General features: G+C 29.6%; 1 protein-coding gene across 3 annotated transcripts; it reads right to left on the bottom strand.

Annotated features, from left to right (window-relative positions):
* Positions 1–5,126: 5,126 nt before the first annotated feature.
* On the bottom strand, positions 5,127–21,021 carry LOC132941776 (phosphoserine phosphatase). 3 transcript variants are annotated; one of them, XM_061009943.1, is made up of 6 exons: positions 20,372–21,021; positions 10,636–10,774; positions 7,101–7,235; positions 6,801–6,946; positions 5,741–5,902; positions 5,127–5,534 (listed from the first exon to the last, which is right to left on the bottom strand). In XM_061009943.1, the coding sequence occupies exons 2-6, from the start codon at positions 10,767–10,769 to the stop codon at positions 5,443–5,445; spliced, it is 669 nt and encodes a 222-aa protein (XP_060865926.1). In that variant the 5' UTR covers positions 10,770–10,774; positions 20,372–21,021; the 3' UTR covers positions 5,127–5,442. The 3 variants fall into 3 exon arrangements, with proteins under 3 accessions (XP_060865926.1, XP_060865924.1, XP_060865925.1); XM_061009941.1 differs by having other exon boundaries at positions 20,367–21,020; XM_061009942.1 differs by having other exon boundaries at positions 20,675–21,020.
* Between the last annotated feature and the right edge of the window lie 1,054 nt (positions 21,022–22,075).

Raw genomic sequence — 22,075 nt, 5'->3', positions numbered from 1 at the left:
AGTAATATCATAAAATATATTTAGTAACATTGTCATTAGGATGGCAGATCGTCTTCGCTCAGAAGTCAGAACCGTTTTTCGTATTCAATGTTTTTATATCATTGAATTCAAATTTAACACATCGATCACAGAGACTGGGTCATTTGCCCCACCTTTTTTTCAGTTATATTTTGATGTTCATTATTAATAATACAAAAAATAGAAACCGATATTGAATTATTCGACATAAACATATATTATTTGTAATCAAAGCAATTTCGTGTAGGTATAATACATTAACATAATACATAGGTTAGGTTAATCTAATTAACCTTATCTAATTTTTATACAAATTTACAATTTACATTTTCATTATTAATAATACATGAACATAATACATGGGTAATCTAATTTTAGATTCTGAGTGAAACGATGAATGTATTGATTTTACAATGATGTGTGTTTTTTTTTTTTGTTTTTTTTTTTATTTTTTTTTTATTTTTTTTTTTATTTTTTATTTTTGTGTCTGTGTACACGATAAGTAGTCGAAATAATGCTTCGATTTTCGACTTCAGTATCTTGTTCGATGGGAAAGTGAATATCGTTGGTGCATTGGGGAGGTCAAAATTTTAATTTCCCAGTAGTTTTCAAAAGCGATGTGAAAAACAAAAGAAAAATTAAGGAAAAACGGGAATTTTTACGCAAAATCGATTTTTAACAAAATCGATTTTGGTTATTGGTGTAACTCTAAAACAAATGACCGTAGATGCATGAAATTTTCACTGGTTGTTTATATTTGCATTTTCTATACACAATACAATTTTGAAAATAATTTGACTTTTTTTGAACTGTTTACGGACATTGTCAGTTTTCAGTTTTTTTAAATTTTTTTTCTATAAATATCAATAAAATTTTATTTGTTGGGTAAAAAAGCTTGAAAATTTAATAGAAGGCTCCTAGGTTATTGTTTCAAAGGCAGATGAAAAAAATTAAAAATCCTTAGTCACAGTTTTTTTTTATACACGTTTAAAGTTCAAATCTTGAAAAAATACGGAAAAATCACGAAAATTTGCAAATTATTTTGAGTTAGAAATTCATAAAAAATTTTCTTTTTAAATCTAAGATTTTAAAATCTAATACAAGATTCCTCATAAGTTTGTCTAACTTTATCAAAAAAAAAATTTCTACAAGAAAGTCAAATTAAATTTTTATGAGCGTTTTAAATTCATATTTTTACAACATTAGATATTCACTCGATTTCTCATGTACCGATTTCCTTATTTTCTTGTAATTCAAAAACGAATAACTGTAGATACATGAAAATTTCACTGAATGTTTATATTAGCATTTCCTATACACCATACAATTTTGAAAATATTTTGACACTTTTTGAGCTGTTTACGGGCATTTTCAGTTTTCAATTTTTTTAGTTTTTTTTTCTATAAATATCAATAAAGTTTTATCTGTTGGGCCAAAAAGTGTAAAAATTTAATACAAGACTCCTGATATATTTTTACAATAGCAGTTGAAAAATATTGAAAATACATAGGCACAGTTTTTTTTTATAAGCATTTAAAGATCAAATTTGGACAGAATTTATCAAATTTATAATTTAATAATTATTTTGTAGTTAAAAATTTATAAAATGTTCAACTTTTATAGCTAAGGATTGAAAATTGAAAACAAGGCTCCACGTAAATAGGTTGTTTATAAATTACTTTATTCACAATAATATCATCAAATATACTTGGTAATATCATAGGCTGACTGACCGTTTTCGCTCAGAATCGTTTTTCTTATACAATGATATTATATCATTGAATTCAAATTTAACACCATCCATTACAGTGACCCACTTGTAACCTACTGTACAGCAGAGCGACATCCACTTATCCACCTTTTTAATAATTACAGTTTACAATAATATTATCTAATCTGCAGTAGCTGTACTGCAGCACAACACACGCCCCAAAAATTTTTTGGTGCGAGACCAAATCGTTCGGCGTCTTTCTTTTATCTTTTTCCCGGTGACCTGCACCGAATCCAGACTCCTCGAACCGGACGGCACATCGCTTTCAAATTCGATTGCCGCAATATTCGGCGTAGAATGGTTATGTGTCGCGATACGATTCACGGCCGCGACGCCGTTAAATTCTGCACGGCTCGTGCAGCCCCCATCGTCCGAATCCACGGATCGACTGCCCGAAGTCGAAGCCATTGATCGGCGTCCATCTTGTGCCATTATATCGGTGATTACCGGGTCCACTATTTCGAGAGGCGAATTCTGAAGCGGCAAGTGCTGCACACAAGCCGCGACCAGCTTCCGGATTATCGACCCCGTAAATCGTTTCACCAAATCGGTCGGCACTTTATTTTCCGCCTCGACCGCCGCTCGAATGTCGGCACAATACGTTGTCTGTAGTCTTTTTGCGGCCATGGCGCCGTAATATTTTGCACGGCTCGAGAATCCCCCGTATAAGTCCATTGGCCGGCTCGACGAAATCAAAGGCATGATGTACGCCGCTCGGCGTTTACGACGAACCGTTTTTCCGACGACCAGCGGCAAGTCCTGCACACGAGCCGCGACCAGCTTCCGGAATATCGATTCCGTTATTTGGTCTACTAAATCGGTCGGCGCCTTCTTTTCCGCCTCGATCGCCGCTTCAATGTTGGCACGATACGTAGTCTGTAGCCGTTTTGCGGCCATGGCGCCGTAATATTTAGCACGGCTCGAGAATCCCTCGTATAAATCCATGGGCCGTTTTAACAAAATCAAAGGCGTCATGTACGCTCGGCGTTTACGTCGAACCGTCTTTCTGGCGACCACCATTGCACGGCTCGTGGTACTGCAGACATCATCCAACACAGACTGGTTTGGCGTATTTGAAGACATAATATCTGTTTTAAAGAGACGAAGGCGCAATCTTTAAACAATAAATTATAAAGTGAAAGACAAATGTTATTTTAATAGTATAGTTGACCGTTCTCATGGAAACTATAAATACATTTGAATATTATGGTTACTCTGTATGGAATACATTTCAATACAAATTTTGCAAGTAAATATATTGGCAAAAAAATTAAATACTGGGTATAAAAGGTGATTTACCAACCATGCTCGCCCCCATATTTTTTCTTTTTAATGGCAATTGACGTTTATATTTATGACATTGGCCTTTGCAGGTTTTGGAAGCAAAAAATAATTTGCAAACATGTCGTTATCAGTTTTAGTCTTATCTCCTTAGGTACTATTGTAGACGTTTGACAGAATGAATCTGATCTGTATTTCTGTATATTGAGTTTCTTAAAATACGAATCAAATTTTTCTTTGGTCTGAACGGGCATAAAGGCCAATGAAAATTAGTCAACAGACGTATACAACGTTTGGATATGTTGTGTGAAATATGATGTATCAAAGGCGTATCCTGCAAGAGCTGCTTCTATATCTAAAAAATATATTAATGTTTAACGACATTTTAAATTAGAAATAATTATTTATATGAAAGAAAATTTTAGGCTGCTATTAGTTAATCGGGCATGTTTGTTGATTTGTATTATTATTTTTTGTCAATATAAATGTATAGAATATAGGTAATACACAAGAAGATCTGATAAGTAGTTCTAGAGTTTAGTCTATATAGTTATAGTCTCTGTATTTATATAGTTAGATAAATATATAAACTGATGTTTGTGGGTAGATTAGACCTCTGGGAAGAAGATAGGTTAATTTACAAAGGGTTGAATTTGTTTTTTTTATTCATCGGATTTCAGTACAGTTAGGTTAGGATAGGATTTTTTATAAATTGATTATATTAATCCATCGTATGTGGAATTAAGTAAAAACGACAAACTTGGTATAACTTTGATACTTTAGAGTTAAATCATACACTTACGTACAAACAGCACGGGGTTAGGTTATACCTCCTAAAAGGTGATGACAGACACAAAAATAAAAAATTAAAAAAAATTAAAAAAAAAAAAATAATAAAATAAAAAACACACATCATTGTAAAATCAATACATTCATCGCTTCGCTCAGAATCTAAAAATAAATAAATAACTTATTTATGGCGAAAATATTTTATAATAAGTTCTTGAGAATTGTACATTTGTGATTATTATTACAATATACCCATATACCGCAATATGGTATGGTATATAACTAGTTGTATGTTTAAATTATGACGTACTAAAAAATAACGAGCGTTCAAAACACCGATCACAAACATAAATTAAACAAATCATGTGTTATAACTTGTAGTGTTACATATAATATATTTATACGATATATTATATTGACACGTACTACGTAGTCCATAATGAGTTATTGTCCAAACACTTTAAATATTATATTTGTAAATTTCAATAACTTCGGCTAATAACGAAGTGTATAATTATAAGTGTGGAATAAGTTAAAAATAACGTTTACAAAAAAAAAATTGTTGAAAATACACGTATAGATGTATACAAATAAATAAGAATAAATAAGCGTAATTAGTAATTACCAGCGAACAAACAAAGACTTTAATCATTTTACGATGCGGTGACACACATAGAGTACGCACCGTTTAAATACTAATTTTTCCCTAATACCTATTATACTTGTTAACTTTCGCCGAGTTACATCGTAAATTGATGACACTGGCTCATCAGATTCAAATACAATATGAACCGTTGACAATGATGTACCCTTATGGCCTATCTACGACGCCGTGTAATAATAATTGGGGTTACCTGTTTACGCCACTTGGGACGAAAAATAGAAGTAAAATATTTTTTATAATAATTATTGTTTAGAAAAAAATATTCAATCTAGTATATGAAAATATATAATATTATGCATATCGGCCATAGAGACATAGGTTGTTTTTTACTCTGAATTGTTTGCACTATTTAATAAATTGTTTATGAACTATACAATCACCAAATTTAATCAAAATTACTTTGTTATAGTAAAAAATGGATTACATATTTTTTCTATAGCTATACAAATAAGGACCAACCTAACATTATACAATAAAGATTTGGTAAATAAATTTAATAATATTAAACCAATATTATTATAGGTTAATGGTTAAATAGAAGAACAAGACATTAAGAAGCCATTTATAGAATGTATGGTTTTCAATAAATAAAATACACCCATAGATAAGTTAATATTTTATTAAACTTTATGTACTAGATGTTAGGTATAAATTATTCATTAAAAATAAAAATATAAAACAATTACATAAGGTTCATATATAAAATAAAAAATATATATAATAATTAAGTATAACTGTTGTGTTTGTTACCTCCAAGTTATAAGAGTAAAATTAATAAGTAAGTACCCATAGGGATTAGTGAGTACAGCTCCTGCAGTACTTGTCGTCTCAAATATTTATAAAGGTACATAGTTATTTAGACACAAAACTTAACAGTTATAATTTATTATTATAACAAATTGTGAAGTCTTTTGAAAAATCACTGGAGAGTATCGATAAGCTCTTGAAAACTTTCGGTGTACCATTTTGACTTCGACTTTACTTCTTCTCGAACAACATTGCCGCCAAACCCTTAACAAAATAATTTTACAATATTGATAAATCTACAAATAAAATTAAGATAAATAATGGTATTTGTTGGAAAATACAATATAAAGTTTGAACAAAAAAAAAACAAACAGAATGTTAAAGAACAAATCAAACATAAATATTGGTGGGCCTGTGATATTATATTAATTTTTCTGTGTTTAATGTAATATAATATTTTGGAAATTTACCAATGAATGCGTCAGCTGGTGGACATGCTTCTAAATCAGTAATTCCATCTCCAATCATAAACAATTTTGTATAACCGTATTTTTCTTTTAACATTTGTATGACTTCAGCTTTACCACCATTCTTTGATGTAGGTTCTTTTTCGTCAAAACCTGCATAGTCTCCTATACATACAAATATTATAAGTAAATATTATAATATACATAATGTTCGTTTTCACCATAAGGTGAAAACGATGATTCTACATAATAATCACGTTTATAGAATCCATCAAGATATAAACATGTGTAACTTATTTGAAGGAAATTAAATTTATTTTACAAGAATTTTAATTTACATAGGTACTAAAGTATTTTTTTTTTTTTTTTATTGATCTTGAGCCCGGCAACTGAGGCCATTAGCTATTTTTTTGTTTTTACTGTAGGTTATTAAGTCGGTAGGGGGAACACGTGTGTGTTGGGTTTGGCAGAATTTTTGATTGGGCACCCGTAGGTATCTGCCATGCCCGGTTGGGGGATGGCGGCACTTGTTCTCCAGACACCGTGACTTGCTCGGAGAAAAATGCCGCCCGTAAAGTATTTTATATGGATTAAAAGCGTCAAAAATGGTAAAATGTAATGTAGGTACCTACATTGTAATCACTGACAAAATAAAACAATATGTATTTGTTGTAGATACTTCATATGAATGAAATAACAATAAATATACAAAATATTGATATATAAGTGATATTATAACAGTAGTATATAAAATGTGGAACCCATGAATGAGAATATGATAAATTAAACGTAAAAAAATTATGCAACGTAGAAACGCAATACAAAATAACAATCAATACAATGCGACACTGAATATGATAAATTAAATAACATGAAAATTATTTAACTAAACTTTATATGCAAAATTCATATAATTTATTTCAAAATATAAAAGTTTCAATATTACCCAAAAAAATCTAAATCAAAAATATATTTCATATTTTTTAATTAGATATCAAAATATTTATGTGTGTTTGTTCATATTTAAATAGAATATGTTAACATGGGTACATATTATTCTCACCGTTTAAAAAAAACTTTAATTTATTGGCGTGGATGTGTTGTAGTGGAATGCTTAGTTCGATAGCTATTGGTCCGATGAGGCCACGGAATCCGCCAGATATCAAGTACACGGGAATGTTCTTCTGTTGCAATAATTCAACAAGTTCCCTATAGATGATAAATATTATCATTTAATACTCAATAAATGATTAACTTTAAAGTGGCTAATCTTGACTAACCGTACAAATTCAATTAAAAAAAATACGCCTAAACCATACAATTGTTTAATTTTTTTTTTGTATATTTAATTGATTTAATTTACTTAATGCCTGGGGTCAAATTGAACGGACGGTCTTTGATGAAATTTCGAATTTGTTGCAGCGATGGTTTGATTATCTGAAGTCGAGCTGAAAGTGCTTCTCTAAAGTCCATCTTACCTGACATTGCACTGCTTGTCCTGAAATACGAAGTTCATATTAATATTAATAGACATACAAATTACAAATACAAAATAATATAGGTATATTTTGTATAACGTAGTGTCCACATTGTTCTGTGGTATCATGCAAAGAATAAAGATGTGAATTGAGTATGTAATTTAATAATAAAAAAACGTTTCTCATTAGTTGATGTTAGTGGACATAAAAAAAAGTTGTACGTGAATCCACAATAATAATTAATTATGGGCATCTGAAGTAAAAATGTTGACAAATTTCATAAAAATCACAAGAATTGGCAAATTATTTCGAGTTTGAAATTCATAAAAAATTATCTATTCATATATAGACTTTGTAAATTTAATACAAGATTCCCCTTAAGTTTACCTACATTTAACAACAAAAAAAAATAACCGGAAAGTCAAATTTATTTTTTACAAAATTTTGAAATTAGACGTTCGTAAATATTGGTGAATACCAGTAAATAAACAAATTATTCTCATACAACGGTTTTCTTATTTTATCGTTATTCTATTGTATTCTACATCTACGTGACTACGTTTTTTTAGTGTTGAATAGAACAGCAAAAACTTTTAAAAAGGTGGCGACATCTGCTGTACAGTAGGTTACAAGTGGGTCACTGTAATGGATGGTGTTCAATTTATGTTCAATGATATAATCATAGACTTTATACGTATAAGGTCTATGGATATAATATCATTGTATAAGGAAAACGATTCTGAGCGAAAACGGTCAGTCAGCCTATGATATTACTAAATATATTTGATGATAATATTGTGAATAAAGTAATTTATATATTTACCAATTTACGTGGACCCTTGTTTTTTAAATTTTCAATCCTTAGCTATAAAAGTTGAACATTTTATACATTTTTAACTACAAAATAATTATTAAATTTTAAATTTGATAAATTTTGTCAAAATGTGTACTTTAAATGCTTATAAAAAAATTGTGCCTATGTATTTTTAATACTTTTCAACTACTATTGTAACAATAAATCAGGAGCCTTGCATTCAATTTTCACGCTTTTTTACCATACAAATAAAATGATAAAATTGATATTTATAGAAAAAAAAACTAAGAAAATTGAAAACTGACGATGTCCGTAAACAGCTCCAAAAGAGTCAAATTATTTTCAAAATTGTATGGTGTATAGAAAATGCTAATATAAAAATTCAGTGAAATTTTCAAGTATCTACAGTCATTCGTTTTTCATTCGAGAAATCGAGTGAATATCAAATGTTGTAAAAATATGAATTTCAAACGCTCGTAAAAATATAATTTGACTTTCTTATAGACATTTTTTTTTGATAAAGGTAGATAATCTTATAAGGAACCTTGTATTACATTTTAAAATCTTAGATTTAAAAAGAAAAATTTTTATGAATTCTCAACTCAAAATAATTTGGTAATTTTCGTGATTTTTCCATATTTTGTCAATTTTTGAACTTTAAATGCTTATAAAAAAAACTGTGACTAAGGATTTTTAATATTTTTCAAATATCATTGTAACAATATACTAGGAGCCTTGTATTAAATTTTTAAACTTTTTTACCCTACAAATAAAGTTTTATTGACATCCTTAGAAAAAAAGACTAATAAAATTGGAAGCTGAAAATGTTCCTAATTAGTTCAAAACAAAATATTTTGAAAATTATTGTGTATAGAAAATGCTAATATAAATGTCCAGTGAAAATGTCATGTGTATACGTTCATTTGTTTTAGAGTTACACCAAAAACCAAAATCGATTTTGCGTAAACATTCCCGTTTTTCCTTAATTTGTATGTTGTTTTGCCCGGCGCTTTTGGAAACTATTTGAAATTTTAAATTTTGACCTCCTCAATGCACCAACTAAATTCACTTCCCCATCAAACAAGATACTGTTGAAAAAAATCGAAGCAGTTTCACTGCCCTCAAACCGTGATGGCAGACACAAAAAAAAAAATAAAAAATAAAAAAAACAACACAAATCAATACATTCATTGTTCCACTTAGAATCTAAAATGAAAATAAACAGATGGTTTTTTATACGTTATTATATGAGTAATATATTATATTTGTACATTTGAGTATTTCAATGTGTTGTAAAAAATTATTGCATTTTTGCCTCATAGCCGTTTTAACATAATAAAATCGATTACAGCGATACACTCAAATTGTAAACTTTATGAAAACAGTGATAGTTATTTACAATCTTAGACAAATTAATATACCTACCTAATCTACGATATTTTGGAAATGTAAAATTTGAACGACCCTGTATATACTCAAAGGTAAATCTCGTACCGGTACCTATATAGCAATATATGACGTAGGTGCTTATGCCTTTTATACCTATATAATAAAGAAAATGAATGATGAAACCCAAAACTTTTATGTGGCTTCTTGACCTTGAAACTTTAAGGTGCCTCTAATTTTTAAATGATTTATCACATATGCAGATAGGCTTCTTATTGATTAATTTGATGTAATTTATTTTGTAGTATGTATATAATGTCATCGTATGATTTTTAAAGACATGCATGTAACAAATTAATTAAACATCTACCCGATAAACAATGATATAGATACCTAATTATCCAATTAAATTTTAATCAATTACTAGTAATCAAAACCTAATTTAACAATAAAATATTAGTATACGCAAACAGATGAGACTATTAACATATTTTTAATACATATATAACAATGATGATTTATGAGTGCAAGAGTTCAGCTTGATTACCATTGACAACGGTTAGTATTTAATATCAAATACATTATATATCTGCCCAATATTGTTTCATTTAAAAAAGCATGAAAATAATTATAATATAGAACCTAATATTAATTATTATGGTACCACTTTGCATATTAAATTTTATAATAAGGGGAATGATAAACGGTGATTTTCTGTCTTTGTTTAACAAGTCATGCTCAACATATTATAGGAATTTAGTCTTGTTCTATTTCCAACGTACCGATCATTCTTCTAGTGAAGTGATAAGAACTCTGAAAGCAGATGTGAATTTGTCGAAGTCTACTTAGACTTTCCTACATTTTCGATTTTCACTTCTTCAAAAATGAAAATAATATGACAATCTTTTAATTTATACATTTTAAATTTAACTTTTAGGATTTACGAGGGGTAAAATCAAAAATGTGGAATTTTCAATTTTAATTACACTTGACAACAAATTCAAATCGTTCATTAGAATTCTTATCAGTTCACTAGATTACTCGGTACAGTGGAAATAAAACACGCCTAAATGCCTATATATTATGTTGCGCGCGTGTGTTAGACAAAGACAGAATATGTATCACCGCATCATCAAATCCCCTTACAATAAATAATTTTCTAAATATTTATGCCAATAAAGAGATAAAAAAATTTTTAATTTAATAAACAATATTCTTACAATTTTTGAACCTCCGATCCTTTATTGCAAAATTTAGCAACTTCGTCAATTGCTTCCTCTTGAATAACTGTAGAATCCACGTCGAAACAAACTGCATCTGCCTCGCGCCAAAGATCTTTTATTGTATCAGTCATGCTGCCTATAAATAATAAAACCTTAATAAATTTGACACGTTTACATACTTAGGTACATAAATTTAAGTTCTTGTCACGCCTGGACAGACATTTTAATTTTCTATGTCGGTTGAAGCGTTGGAAATTACATTTTCTCGTCCTAATCGGATTAATATTCATGAACGTATCGATACATTTTGTCTAATATATCAAATACTAACTGGTAAGTAGGTTACTCCCTCGCTGTTCTGTGCAACAATTTGGTAAATTTAGATACCGAGAAGGCGAGAACTGTACAAGAACAGTTAATAATTATGGTTCACCACAATATCGATTTATAGGCGGTTTCGGAAGCTGCAGAGGTGTTACAAAAAAATTATGTGTGGAAATAGCTCACTTACCACCCTTGCCACACACTATACCTAGGTACCATTTTCCATTATCTATTTTGCAAAACACAATAAAAGTGGATAAAATATGTTGATACAAAATATATAGTAGCATGTATAAAAATATTTATACCAAAAGAAAAATAACTAAAATAATATTAAAAGAGTTAATTTGTCTAAAATAAAAAGCATTTTCTTGTGGTTCTTCAATAAGGATAACAAGGATAAAATATATCTATATGTTGTATTAAATGAGCATTATTATAATTTAAATATAACACATAAAATAACTATAACACTACATAAGTAAATAACCTCTTAAAAAGTGAACGACACTTGTAAATTATATTTACAAATTAACAGTAAGATTTTAATAGAAGTGTCGATTAGTAAACAAATGTACATGCATATTATGTACTATATAACTATGTAATAACTAATAATGTACTATCTTATTTTAGGAAAACAAATAATATGTTAAATTAAAACATATTAATTCGAATTATTTAGAGTGACAACTGACAATAAACTCTATAATACACGAATCATACGTTCATACCTATTATACCTAATTAAAAATGATTTTTGTTCCACTGCAAGTAGATTTAGTAAAAATCAAAATGATACATTTATTTTCAGACTAATTGAACAAATCAAAGACAATTAATTTACCATTGCTGGTAAATTGCAGCCCAATGTAAAATTTTCTTTTTATAGCTATATTTTGATGATAATTATAATTATTTATACCAGAATAATATATTATTTATACATACTCGATATCTACTGATAAACACAAATAGCTGGTAGTGGGTACCATTGGTAGATATAATACTAAACAATACCTTAATAATAGATAATTGTAATTACTAATTATACAGTGAATACCAGTGGTACCCATAGCCGCATGTGATCCTTTAATAAATTGTATGCGGCCCGCACTAAAACTGAATTTTACATTCTGAAATCCAACATTCTAAAAACTCGAGTAAATAAAATAAAATACTTATATCAAAATGATATTTTTTTACTTTCATAACTTATAATTATTATTATTCAAAGTATAACTAGGAACTAGGAATCTTTACACCCGGGTCCTGGGAAAAAAATACGACTTCGGTCAATATTATGCGCAATTTAAAATTTACTACATGCGGCCCGCAAGTAATTTTCAAAAATAATACTTGGCCCTTTCCAAAATCCTAGTGGGGACTGCTGGTGTAGACAATTAAACGTTAGTTAAAATGTAGGTATATACTATAAACAGTATTGGGCAAGATAATCAGAAAACAGTAACGCGAGACTAGATACTAAGATACTCGATACATTTGAATAAAATTAGTCACAGGGTTTTTAAAAATTAAATTTATTATTGTGGGATGGCGACTTCGTTGAATAATGGGAACGGCAAAGAAAATAATAAAAACATTATCTAATAAGGTACAGATGTACAGTAAAGACGTTAAGTCACATTCAATGTGTATGTATCACAGATTTATGTATTATGATTAGAGCGCGGATTTGTATGCACTTAAAAGTATTGAAATATGCCATATAATATGCAGTAAAAATCATGAAAATATGCAAAAAATATGCAGTAAAAATCATGAAAATATGCAAAAAATATGGAGTCAAAATCATAAAAATATGCAAAAATTTTTTATTTATTTAAAATTTACAATACAATTTATAATAATTAATTACTTAAATAGATACTTCCTAAAAAAAATTTAGGGAATTTCCTGAAAAACTTAATTTATTTTTAAAATGTTATTTATTATTAAAATGAATAATCATGTGCATTTCAAGTTTTTCTTCTGTGAAGCTGTATCGTTTATCGGTTAACATATTTTTAAAAACTGAGAACGAACGTTGGACGTCAATCGTAGTTGTTGGGGAATATTTGAAGCAACTTAGTATTGTCGGGTCTTCATAAAGATCTTCGAGCTGAACGTTTTCGCGGTATGTCGATAACCGACTGACACTGCAAGAACGATTAAGTTTACGTCGTAATCGATTATTTATCTTATAAAGGTTTAAATAAATATATATATACATTATTATTTAGTGACTATGAAATTTAGTTTTAATTTTTCTACTTGACAAAATATTATTTTATACATTTTTTTAAATTTTCGCTTCAATATGCAATAAATTTTGAATTTTGCCAAAATATGCAAAAATATGCAATAACCTTTAAATATGCAGAGATATGCAAAAAAAATTTTCTCCATTAGCTTCAAATTATGATGATTCGTGGAGATAACTGACAACAATCCAAAAATATTAAAAGGAAAAGAATATGCAATTGCATAGAAATCCGCGCTCTAATTATGATTAATCGGTAATGGGTTGAAAAATAATTTCCAACAACCTACAACTCACAGAAAATCACCTGTGACTAGTAAACTTACCTGAATTTGTATTCGTACAATAAATATTAAATTATATTAAACTCCGCGCACTTCGTTGCCAGTAAAAAATGACAACCCTTAAAAAATTGTGATTGTTCAACTTCTTTTTTGGTTTAATTCGCTGCATTAAGTGCAACTCAGCCACCCTGGTAGACAATGTGCGAACATTCAATTTGATGCATGCTTGTACCTGATTTGCCCGAATAACCAATGGAAACAAATAATAAATAAACAGGTGCTAACTTCTACTAATTATTTCTCCTATAACCAATAGCAATCATTTAAAAACAAAAATGTCCACCGTAATCTCAAATCCCTGTTTGAGCAACTCCCCGGGTTGGATCTACCGGGTCCAATTGTGAACTTAAACCTCCAAGGACCCAATGAAGCACACACAAAAAATGTCATCAAAATCTGTGCAGCCGTTTAGTAGGAGTTTAAATACTTACACACGGACAGTAGAAATATATATGTTATATTAAGATATTAAAATAATAGGTTCTTAATTTAATATTAAATATTAATTTTGATAGTAAAAATCAGAATTGTATTAAGTATCCTTCGATAAAATTCTTTTATGAAATAATCGATACATTTACTAAAAATGTATAGCGATACAAGATACTCGATACTTCATAAATTGTATTGAGATACAAGATACAAGATATAATTGTATATAAGATACTTGTATCGAAGGTACTGTCCAACCCTGGGTATCTAATTTAAAGACCTGCAAGGGCCGGCCTTTAAAAAGCCCGGCCCGTAGTGACATTGGACCGGGCCGGGCCTTTGAAATAAAATAAAGGGTTGGACCTGGCTTTTTAAGTCTTGGAATTTTATTCCGGACCGGGCCTGGGCTTTTTTTTCACAATATTTTTTGGACCGGGCCTGAGGATAAAATTGATGGACCGGACCGGGCCGAAAATTTAAGGCCCTTGCAGGTCTATAGTAACTATATATACGGGGAAGAGAATCACTGAAATCTGAAATTACAATTTATATTTTCATAAATTTGAACGTACCTAAAGTATCCAACCAATACTGTCATTCAAATTTATATTAAACATATCAAAGACAATATTGAATATACCTACACGTTCTACACTACATTAGAATATTTAAATCGTATAGTTAAATATAAATATTCTATGACTAATTCCAATTTTAGCAATATTGCCAATACTAATTAATAATTTCAAATTTGATTAATCAAATAATAATATGTTCAAATTATGTTGTATCATTGATTAGATATGCATATGTATATATTAAATATATTTAATAAATGGTTATACGAACATCGTTTGCCGCCTGATGCTCATTAAACATCGACCATTTATTAATTATCATTGAGACACGCTACAGTTAGTCGATATAATATTTATTTAACCTTGATAGTGATAAAAAAAAGTGTATTAATAAGAGGTTGTAAAATTTAATTTAGTCGTTAAATTAAGATGAATAATTAACAATTATTACACATCGGACTACAAACTGCAAGTTCAACATTCGAAAAATGCATACACGGTATATACCTGACTATTAAGTTAACGAGACGAGAATAAACTCTGTATTAAAATGTATATAGGACAACAATATTATCATACTGTCGGTCACTCAAACATTTAAGTTGTTCAAACAAAGCCAAAGCTTTCATTTTGAAGACAAACTTAGTTAATGTATATTATCGTCTATCGAATTCGATTGAAATATGAATCAAGACCACATTGGCAATTAATTTGCGTGTCTTATGTATTTAACGGGAAAATATATCATTATTTAGGAACGTTTTAAACAAAAATAGATTCATAGTAAGTGTTTTAGATTCTGAGCGAAGCGATGAATGTATTGATTTTACAATGATGTGTGTTTTTTTTTTTTTTGTGTCTGTCATCACCTTTTAGGACAGTAAAAGTGCTTGGATTTTCTTCAACAGTACCTTTTCTGATAGGAAAGTGAATCTAGTTGATACTTTGAGGGGTCAAAAGTAAAAGTCTCAGTAGTTTTCAAACGCGACGTGAAAAACAAAAGAAAAATTAAGGAAAAACGGCAATTTTTACGCAAAATTTATTTTCAAGAAAATCGATTTTGGTTTTTGGTGTAACTCTAAAACAAATGACCGTAGGGACATGACATTTTGACTGAATGTTTATAATTGTATTTCCTATACACCATAACATTTTCCAAATATTTTAACTTATTTTAAGCTGTTTACGGACATTTTCAGTTTCCATTTTTTTTAGTTTATTTTTCTATAAATATCAATAAAATTTTATCTGTTGAGTAAAAAAGCTTGAAAAATTAATAGAAGGCTCCTAGGTTATTGTTTCAAAGGCAGATGAAAAAAATTAAAAATCCTTAGTCACAGTTTTTATTTATAAGCATTTAAAGTTCAAATCTTGACAAAATACGGAAAAATCACGAAAATTAACAAATTATTTTAAGTTGAGAATTCAAAAAAAAGGTTTCCTTTTAAATCTAAGATTTTAAAATGTAATACAAGATAATCCATAAGTTTGTCTACCTTTATCAAAAAAAAAATGTCTACAAGAAAGTAAAATTAAATTTTTATGTGCGTTTGAAATTCATATTTTTTCAACATTTGATATTCACTCGATATCTCATGTAACGATTTTCTTATTTTGTTGTAATTAAAAAACGTATGACTGTAGATACTTGAAAATTTCAGTGAGTGTTTGTATTAGCATTTTCTATACACGATAAAATTTTGAAAATAATTTGACTCTTTTTGAGCTGTTTACAAACATTGTCAGTTTTCAATTTTTTTATTTTTTTTCTATAAATATCAATAAAATTTTATTTGTATGGTAAAAAAGCGTGAAAGTTGAATGCGAGGCTCCTGATATAATGTTACAATTGCAGTTGAAAAATATTAAAAATACATAGGCATAATTATTTTTTATAAGCATTTAAAGTTCAAATGTTGACAACATTTATCAAATTTATAATTTAATAATTATTTTGGAATTAAACATTTATAAAATGTTCAACTTTTATAGCTAAGGATTGAAAATTGAAAACAAGGCACTAAAAAAAAATGAAAAAAAAAAAAAAGGTAAATAGGTTATATATAAATTACTTTTTTTACAAAAGATCATAAAATATACACGGTAAAATCATAGGCTGTTTTCGCTTAGAATCGTTTTTCTTATGCAATTATAATTTATATTATATCATTGAATTCAAATTTAACACCATCCATTACAGTGACCTACTTGTACAGCAGAGTGACATCCACTTACCCACCTATTTTTAGATACAATGACTATTATTCATAAAATCGTTCTACCTTCTTGTACAATTTTATTTATTGGATTCTGGAATCAAAGTATTTTAATAAACAAAAGATTCTTACTTTAAATGCGAGTACCTATTGAATATACATAGTACAAACACAAAGAAACAAGCAATCATACATTTTAAGCTAACATAAATTAAATACAACATAAATGAATCGTTATTACTAGATATATTTGTATTTTAAATAAATGAACAATACTAAATGGTATGTCTTTCTTTTACTTATTTCCTTATATAGTGAGAAAATGATTTATTTAAACATGTTAGATATCGTTCGACAATATCGTACTCTTTTGGGGTGAATATAATTTATGTAATAGGTACCTATAATAATTTTTTTTTGTTACACAATTTGCATTTTCTTATCAATAATACTTGAAAATATAATTCAAGAAATTAACTATAGATTATGGTTAATATTTGACTGGGCTAGTAATATATTATTAGAACTTAAATACTTTTCGCTTTCCTCCCACACAATAGACGCATTCTCTGTTTACTTATGCCTCAGCTAGTCAGCCATAATCTACTAACTTCCTATTCTTATGTACTAAATCCTTCAACACTTCCCCCACATAAGACGTGCACACTCCACCGACAGTCCTTCCCTCTTCGATATAAGATTCTTACATATTCCCTACTTCTATTCCTTTAAGATATCTACTCTTATCTGACCATAATCTCCTCCTCCTCACCACCACCACACTATTAAATTTCCCTTTTAATTTAACTTATAACCTGACTTCCTGATCTAAATTAAAAACGATGATCATTATTTCTTTGTAACTTTACTATTTAATAATTGTTAATTCAATTATTATTACGTATTTTCACTATTAACATAATTGGTTTGCCATCACTACTATACTATTTATGATGGCATGTATAAACATTTTAAAAATGTAGATAATACTATAAAACGTATCGGTACCTATTATGAACTTCTGCATACTGCATGTCCATACGTTTTCAACCATAGTCTTATAATTTATTATATAATATAATAATTAATAATATATAATAGGTAAATTATAACAATATAATATAATAATATATAATAAGTCTATGTTTTCAACAATTTAAATAATATGTACTTCTTGTTATACAGCTGACGTGCGTATTACTAAAAATACAAGATTGCAGTACAAAGAGTATAAAGGAAAATACGTCAATACTCGCAATAGTCAATACCATTATGCATTTTAGTATTACATATTATACACACAAAACCAGCACACACCACATTGCAGGTCATAGGGTATCTACCCTTGTTTACCCTCGTTACTTATCCTTACCCGCTCACTTACTTACATACTCCTCGACCCGGGTTATACCTTATGTCACCTTGACTAGTACAATTGAAAAATTTAGAATTAAAATTAAATAGTTTAAATATTTACATAAGAGAGGTCTAAAAATTGGCAAAGTAAATCAGATTGACATGACAAAAACACGAAAAAAAAATTCCACTATTACCGTATTCCGTGTTCAGAATTTTTTTATTATTTACCAAATTAAAGAATAATGTTTGAGAACGCTATGCGCCGTTTCCGTCTTATAAACGCGTAACATGGCGAATCATATGTACTGAATAATCCATTTAACTCTGCTATGATTAATATTAGAGCAAATTGACCTATTATCAAATTTAGAAATGAAAATATTCTCTAGTGAACCTCATAGGTTTTTTTTTATATTTTAATTTTTAAGCAAGTTATGAGTATTTTAAACAACTTAAACAATTCACAATTTTAAAATACTCACATTTGCTTTAAGAGGACGCCACACCCGCATGTGTTGTATCCGTCTTACAAACGCGAAACATACCAAATTTACGCTTAAAAATTATACCTATTACATCGACCTATTACAAAACTTGATGGTAAGAACATTATCTGTGTTTTGTTGGAAGATTTTTTACGATAATTCAGTTTTTAAGTGAGTAATGAGCATTTTTAGTTTAAATTTATTATACACGCTATAACTTACTTAAAAACTGAATTATCGTAAAAAAACTTCCAACAAAACACAGATAATATTCTTACCATTAAGTTTCATAATAGGTCGATTCACTCTTATTTTTAAGCTAACGGCATAAAACTTAAATTTCTGAGCGTAAATTTGGTATGTTACGAGTTTGTAAGACGGAGAAAACACATGCGGGTGTGGCGTCTTCAGAGTTAAATAGATTATACAGAACGTACAATTTGCTATTTTACATTTGTAAGACAGAAACAACGCATGCAGGTGTAGCATCTTCTTAAGTAAAACGATTTTGCTAGTAATTTGTCATTACTCATTAATAACCAGTGACGCCGAAGCCCGAAGTCCATGCTAGATCCAATGCCCGATCTCTTTTTTGAAAAATATTTTTATCTACACATTTTATTTACATCATAACTTTATTATGAGCATGAGTATAGTCAAGCCATGATTGTGACTTGTGAGTAAATGTATATTAGGGTGCCTCTATATTAAATAATTAAGATATTGAGGCCGCAAAGTTTTGAAATTGCCCGACCACATTTTTTTACAAAAACTTCGGCGCCACTGTTAATAACCTAAGCCTCACTGTTAAGTGGTCGAATATTTTCAATAATTTAATATATTATATTATGATACGTGTTAACATTAGGCGCACAGAGGAGAGGGCTTTAGGGACTAAGCCCTCCTCCAATATGTCCATAGCCCCTCCAAACATTTCCTATATTTTGTTTTAAGCTTATTCAATATTATCAAAGTAAGGCTTTAGCCCCCCCCCCCAAATCCCAAACGTTATTTGTGCCTATGTGTGTTAACCACACGGATTAAAATGGAAAATGGTGACAGAGTTAGTACCTTCATTGTGGCTCTTCACATCAGTAATGACATTCCAAAATAATTTTAATATAAATGAGAAGAAATTCGTTATTGTGTTGTTACTATTATATAGGTACAAGACGTGTACAACCATAGTATACTTTTATAAAGACAAAGAAATACGTTATGCTCGTTTGTCAAATCACCTTGTACTATTATAGTCAGTGGCGCGACGAAGGACTTTATTTGAGGCACGAGCCTCAGCTTTAAGGGTGGTGGGTATCCTGGAGCCTAGGAGCATTTCAAATATAGTAAATAATTTATTAAGTACATACTAAGACAGTGAGACTGAGCCAATCATTCTCAGTTACCATTTACGTAAATAAGTACCTAATTATTTATATATAAGTATTTATAATTAATAATATATATTTTTTTGCGCCTCATAAGTTAATGAAGTTCACCACGCCACTGATTATAGTACTACACATAGCACATGTCACATATCATAAACTAAAATAGGTACAATACTGAATACCTATATAACTACGTCTCGTCGATCTTCTCACAAAATGCATGCAAAAATAAAAAATTGAACAAGCACACGTACGTATACTATTGCTTAATATCATTTATCAATATAAAATACGAAGGAAAATAATAAAGTAATATTCATTGAATTTAAAAAAAATCACCTTACGGATTCGCGATATTCGGCGGCAGCGTATGGACGGGCGGTGCAGTGGTGCGCACGTTATTCCGTACCAATAACAAAATAATATTCTATAATATTATAAATTATAATAGCACAACCGGCGGGTTAACGGTACGTTAGTATAAGTAACTACTGACGACAGGTATCGCGTATACGGTTGACGGCGTACGACTGTCGACAAACGTCGGATACGATAAATATAATACACTATATAGCAATATCGCATATGACGATTAACGAGTAGAAAACCTCACTCCGCGTGTACCAATAATAACGTGTAATACCTACCTGTCGTGTGCGGACGACGTCGCACGTGTAGGATTGCTGCACGCGGTACTGCCCAAAAAACGTTTGGTCTCCGTGGTCCACGGTAGAAGTAGTTGGTCGGTGGCGGTCGGACGGCGAAATATTATTGTCGTAGTGGGGCTCGGCAGCCGCGGTTCGTCGAGTTTTCTGTGTACCGGCTAATCGATTTCGGAATAATAAACAGTTATTCAATAATTCAATTCCGAAAATCGTAATCGGTTGTGGCGCGGCGGCAGCTGCTGTGAGCGCTCGTCTGTCCGCCGGGATGGGTGGGAGAGGCGACCGCGCGCGAACGGAATTCGAGAACAGTCGTTCCGTATCGCGTAGGATCGACGGCGTAACGAGGTCGAGTTCAAGACGCCGGCCGATTTCGTCCCGAATCACACACGCGGTGGATCCCGCGCAGTCGCCGTATCGGACCTGTGGGTGGGAGTGGGTGAGAGTGAGAATAAGCGCCGTATGTGAGAAGGCACGATAATGATGATAATAATATGTAATATTGTTGTATAATATTAACGCCTAACGGTATAGGTATAATTTTATTGTGAGTGTACCTACTAGTATAATAGGTTTATATAGTAGCGTATTAATTGTAATTTGTATCACACAATACTACAAAGGTGCTTTAATTATTATATGTTGTAAAGGGTAAATCTTTTAAAATATGTAAACATTCATTTTCTTGAAAAGTATTATCGTTTTTGGACCTAAACTAAAAAGGTTTGGATCTAACCTTTGGAAATATTAATTTTGAATAAATTTAAAGTCCTTAGAAAACAAAATTATATTTTTACTTACTTATATTTTTACGGCAAACGTTTTTAATTTCAATGTTCATATTCCAAAGCGTGAAAGTTTTCTGAGAATTTTAATACTTCTAAAAATAGAATTTCAGAAGACTTCCTAGGTATAGGACAGAGTTAAAGCCTCACTAGATATACAAACACATATGACGTGTATGCACTTAAAAAACCTAAAATATGCTCTAAAAATATATACTTACATTTTTTTTAAATGTTTAATTAATAAATATTAATAAAATAAAATCGCCTAATTTAAATATATTTCAGAATATTCCCAAATGAATAAAAAATATTTTATATCTAAAGATAGTTTCACCTTTTATTTTTATTGATTAGAAATATAGTAATTACATTGATTGCTTGATGAACATTATGAACTTAATTTATTTGTTAATCAATCTGTACATTCTTTTTATGTACATACTACGTGGTATGCACGCGTTGTACGGGTGCCGTTATGGATTGTCGACTGTCGTCCTGATAATAAACATTATTGAAAAAATGTGCAAAAATAACCAAAAATTAATAAATATATCTCAAAAACACCAAAATATGCAAAAATGTGCAACATAAAATTACA

This window comes from Metopolophium dirhodum, chromosome 3, assembly GCF_019925205.1.
Source record: "Metopolophium dirhodum isolate CAU chromosome 3, ASM1992520v1, whole genome shotgun sequence".
NCBI classification, from domain to species: domain Eukaryota; kingdom Metazoa; phylum Arthropoda; class Insecta; order Hemiptera; family Aphididae; genus Metopolophium; species Metopolophium dirhodum.
This window is presented reverse-complemented; position numbering and strand designations above follow the sequence as displayed.

Coding starts and splice junctions, on each gene's coding strand:
- LOC132941776 (XM_061009943.1), bottom strand. CDS start 10,769: ATGACTGATACAATAAAAGATCTTTGGCGCGAGGCAGATGCAGTTTGT. Junction 7,236..10,635: donor GGATCGGAGGTTCAAAAATT/GTAAGAATATTG, acceptor TTCGTATTTCAG/GACAAGCAGTGCAATGTCAG. Junction 6,947..7,100: donor AATTTGACCCCAGGCATTAA/GTAAATTAAATC, acceptor TATCATCTATAG/GGAACTTGTTGAATTATTGC.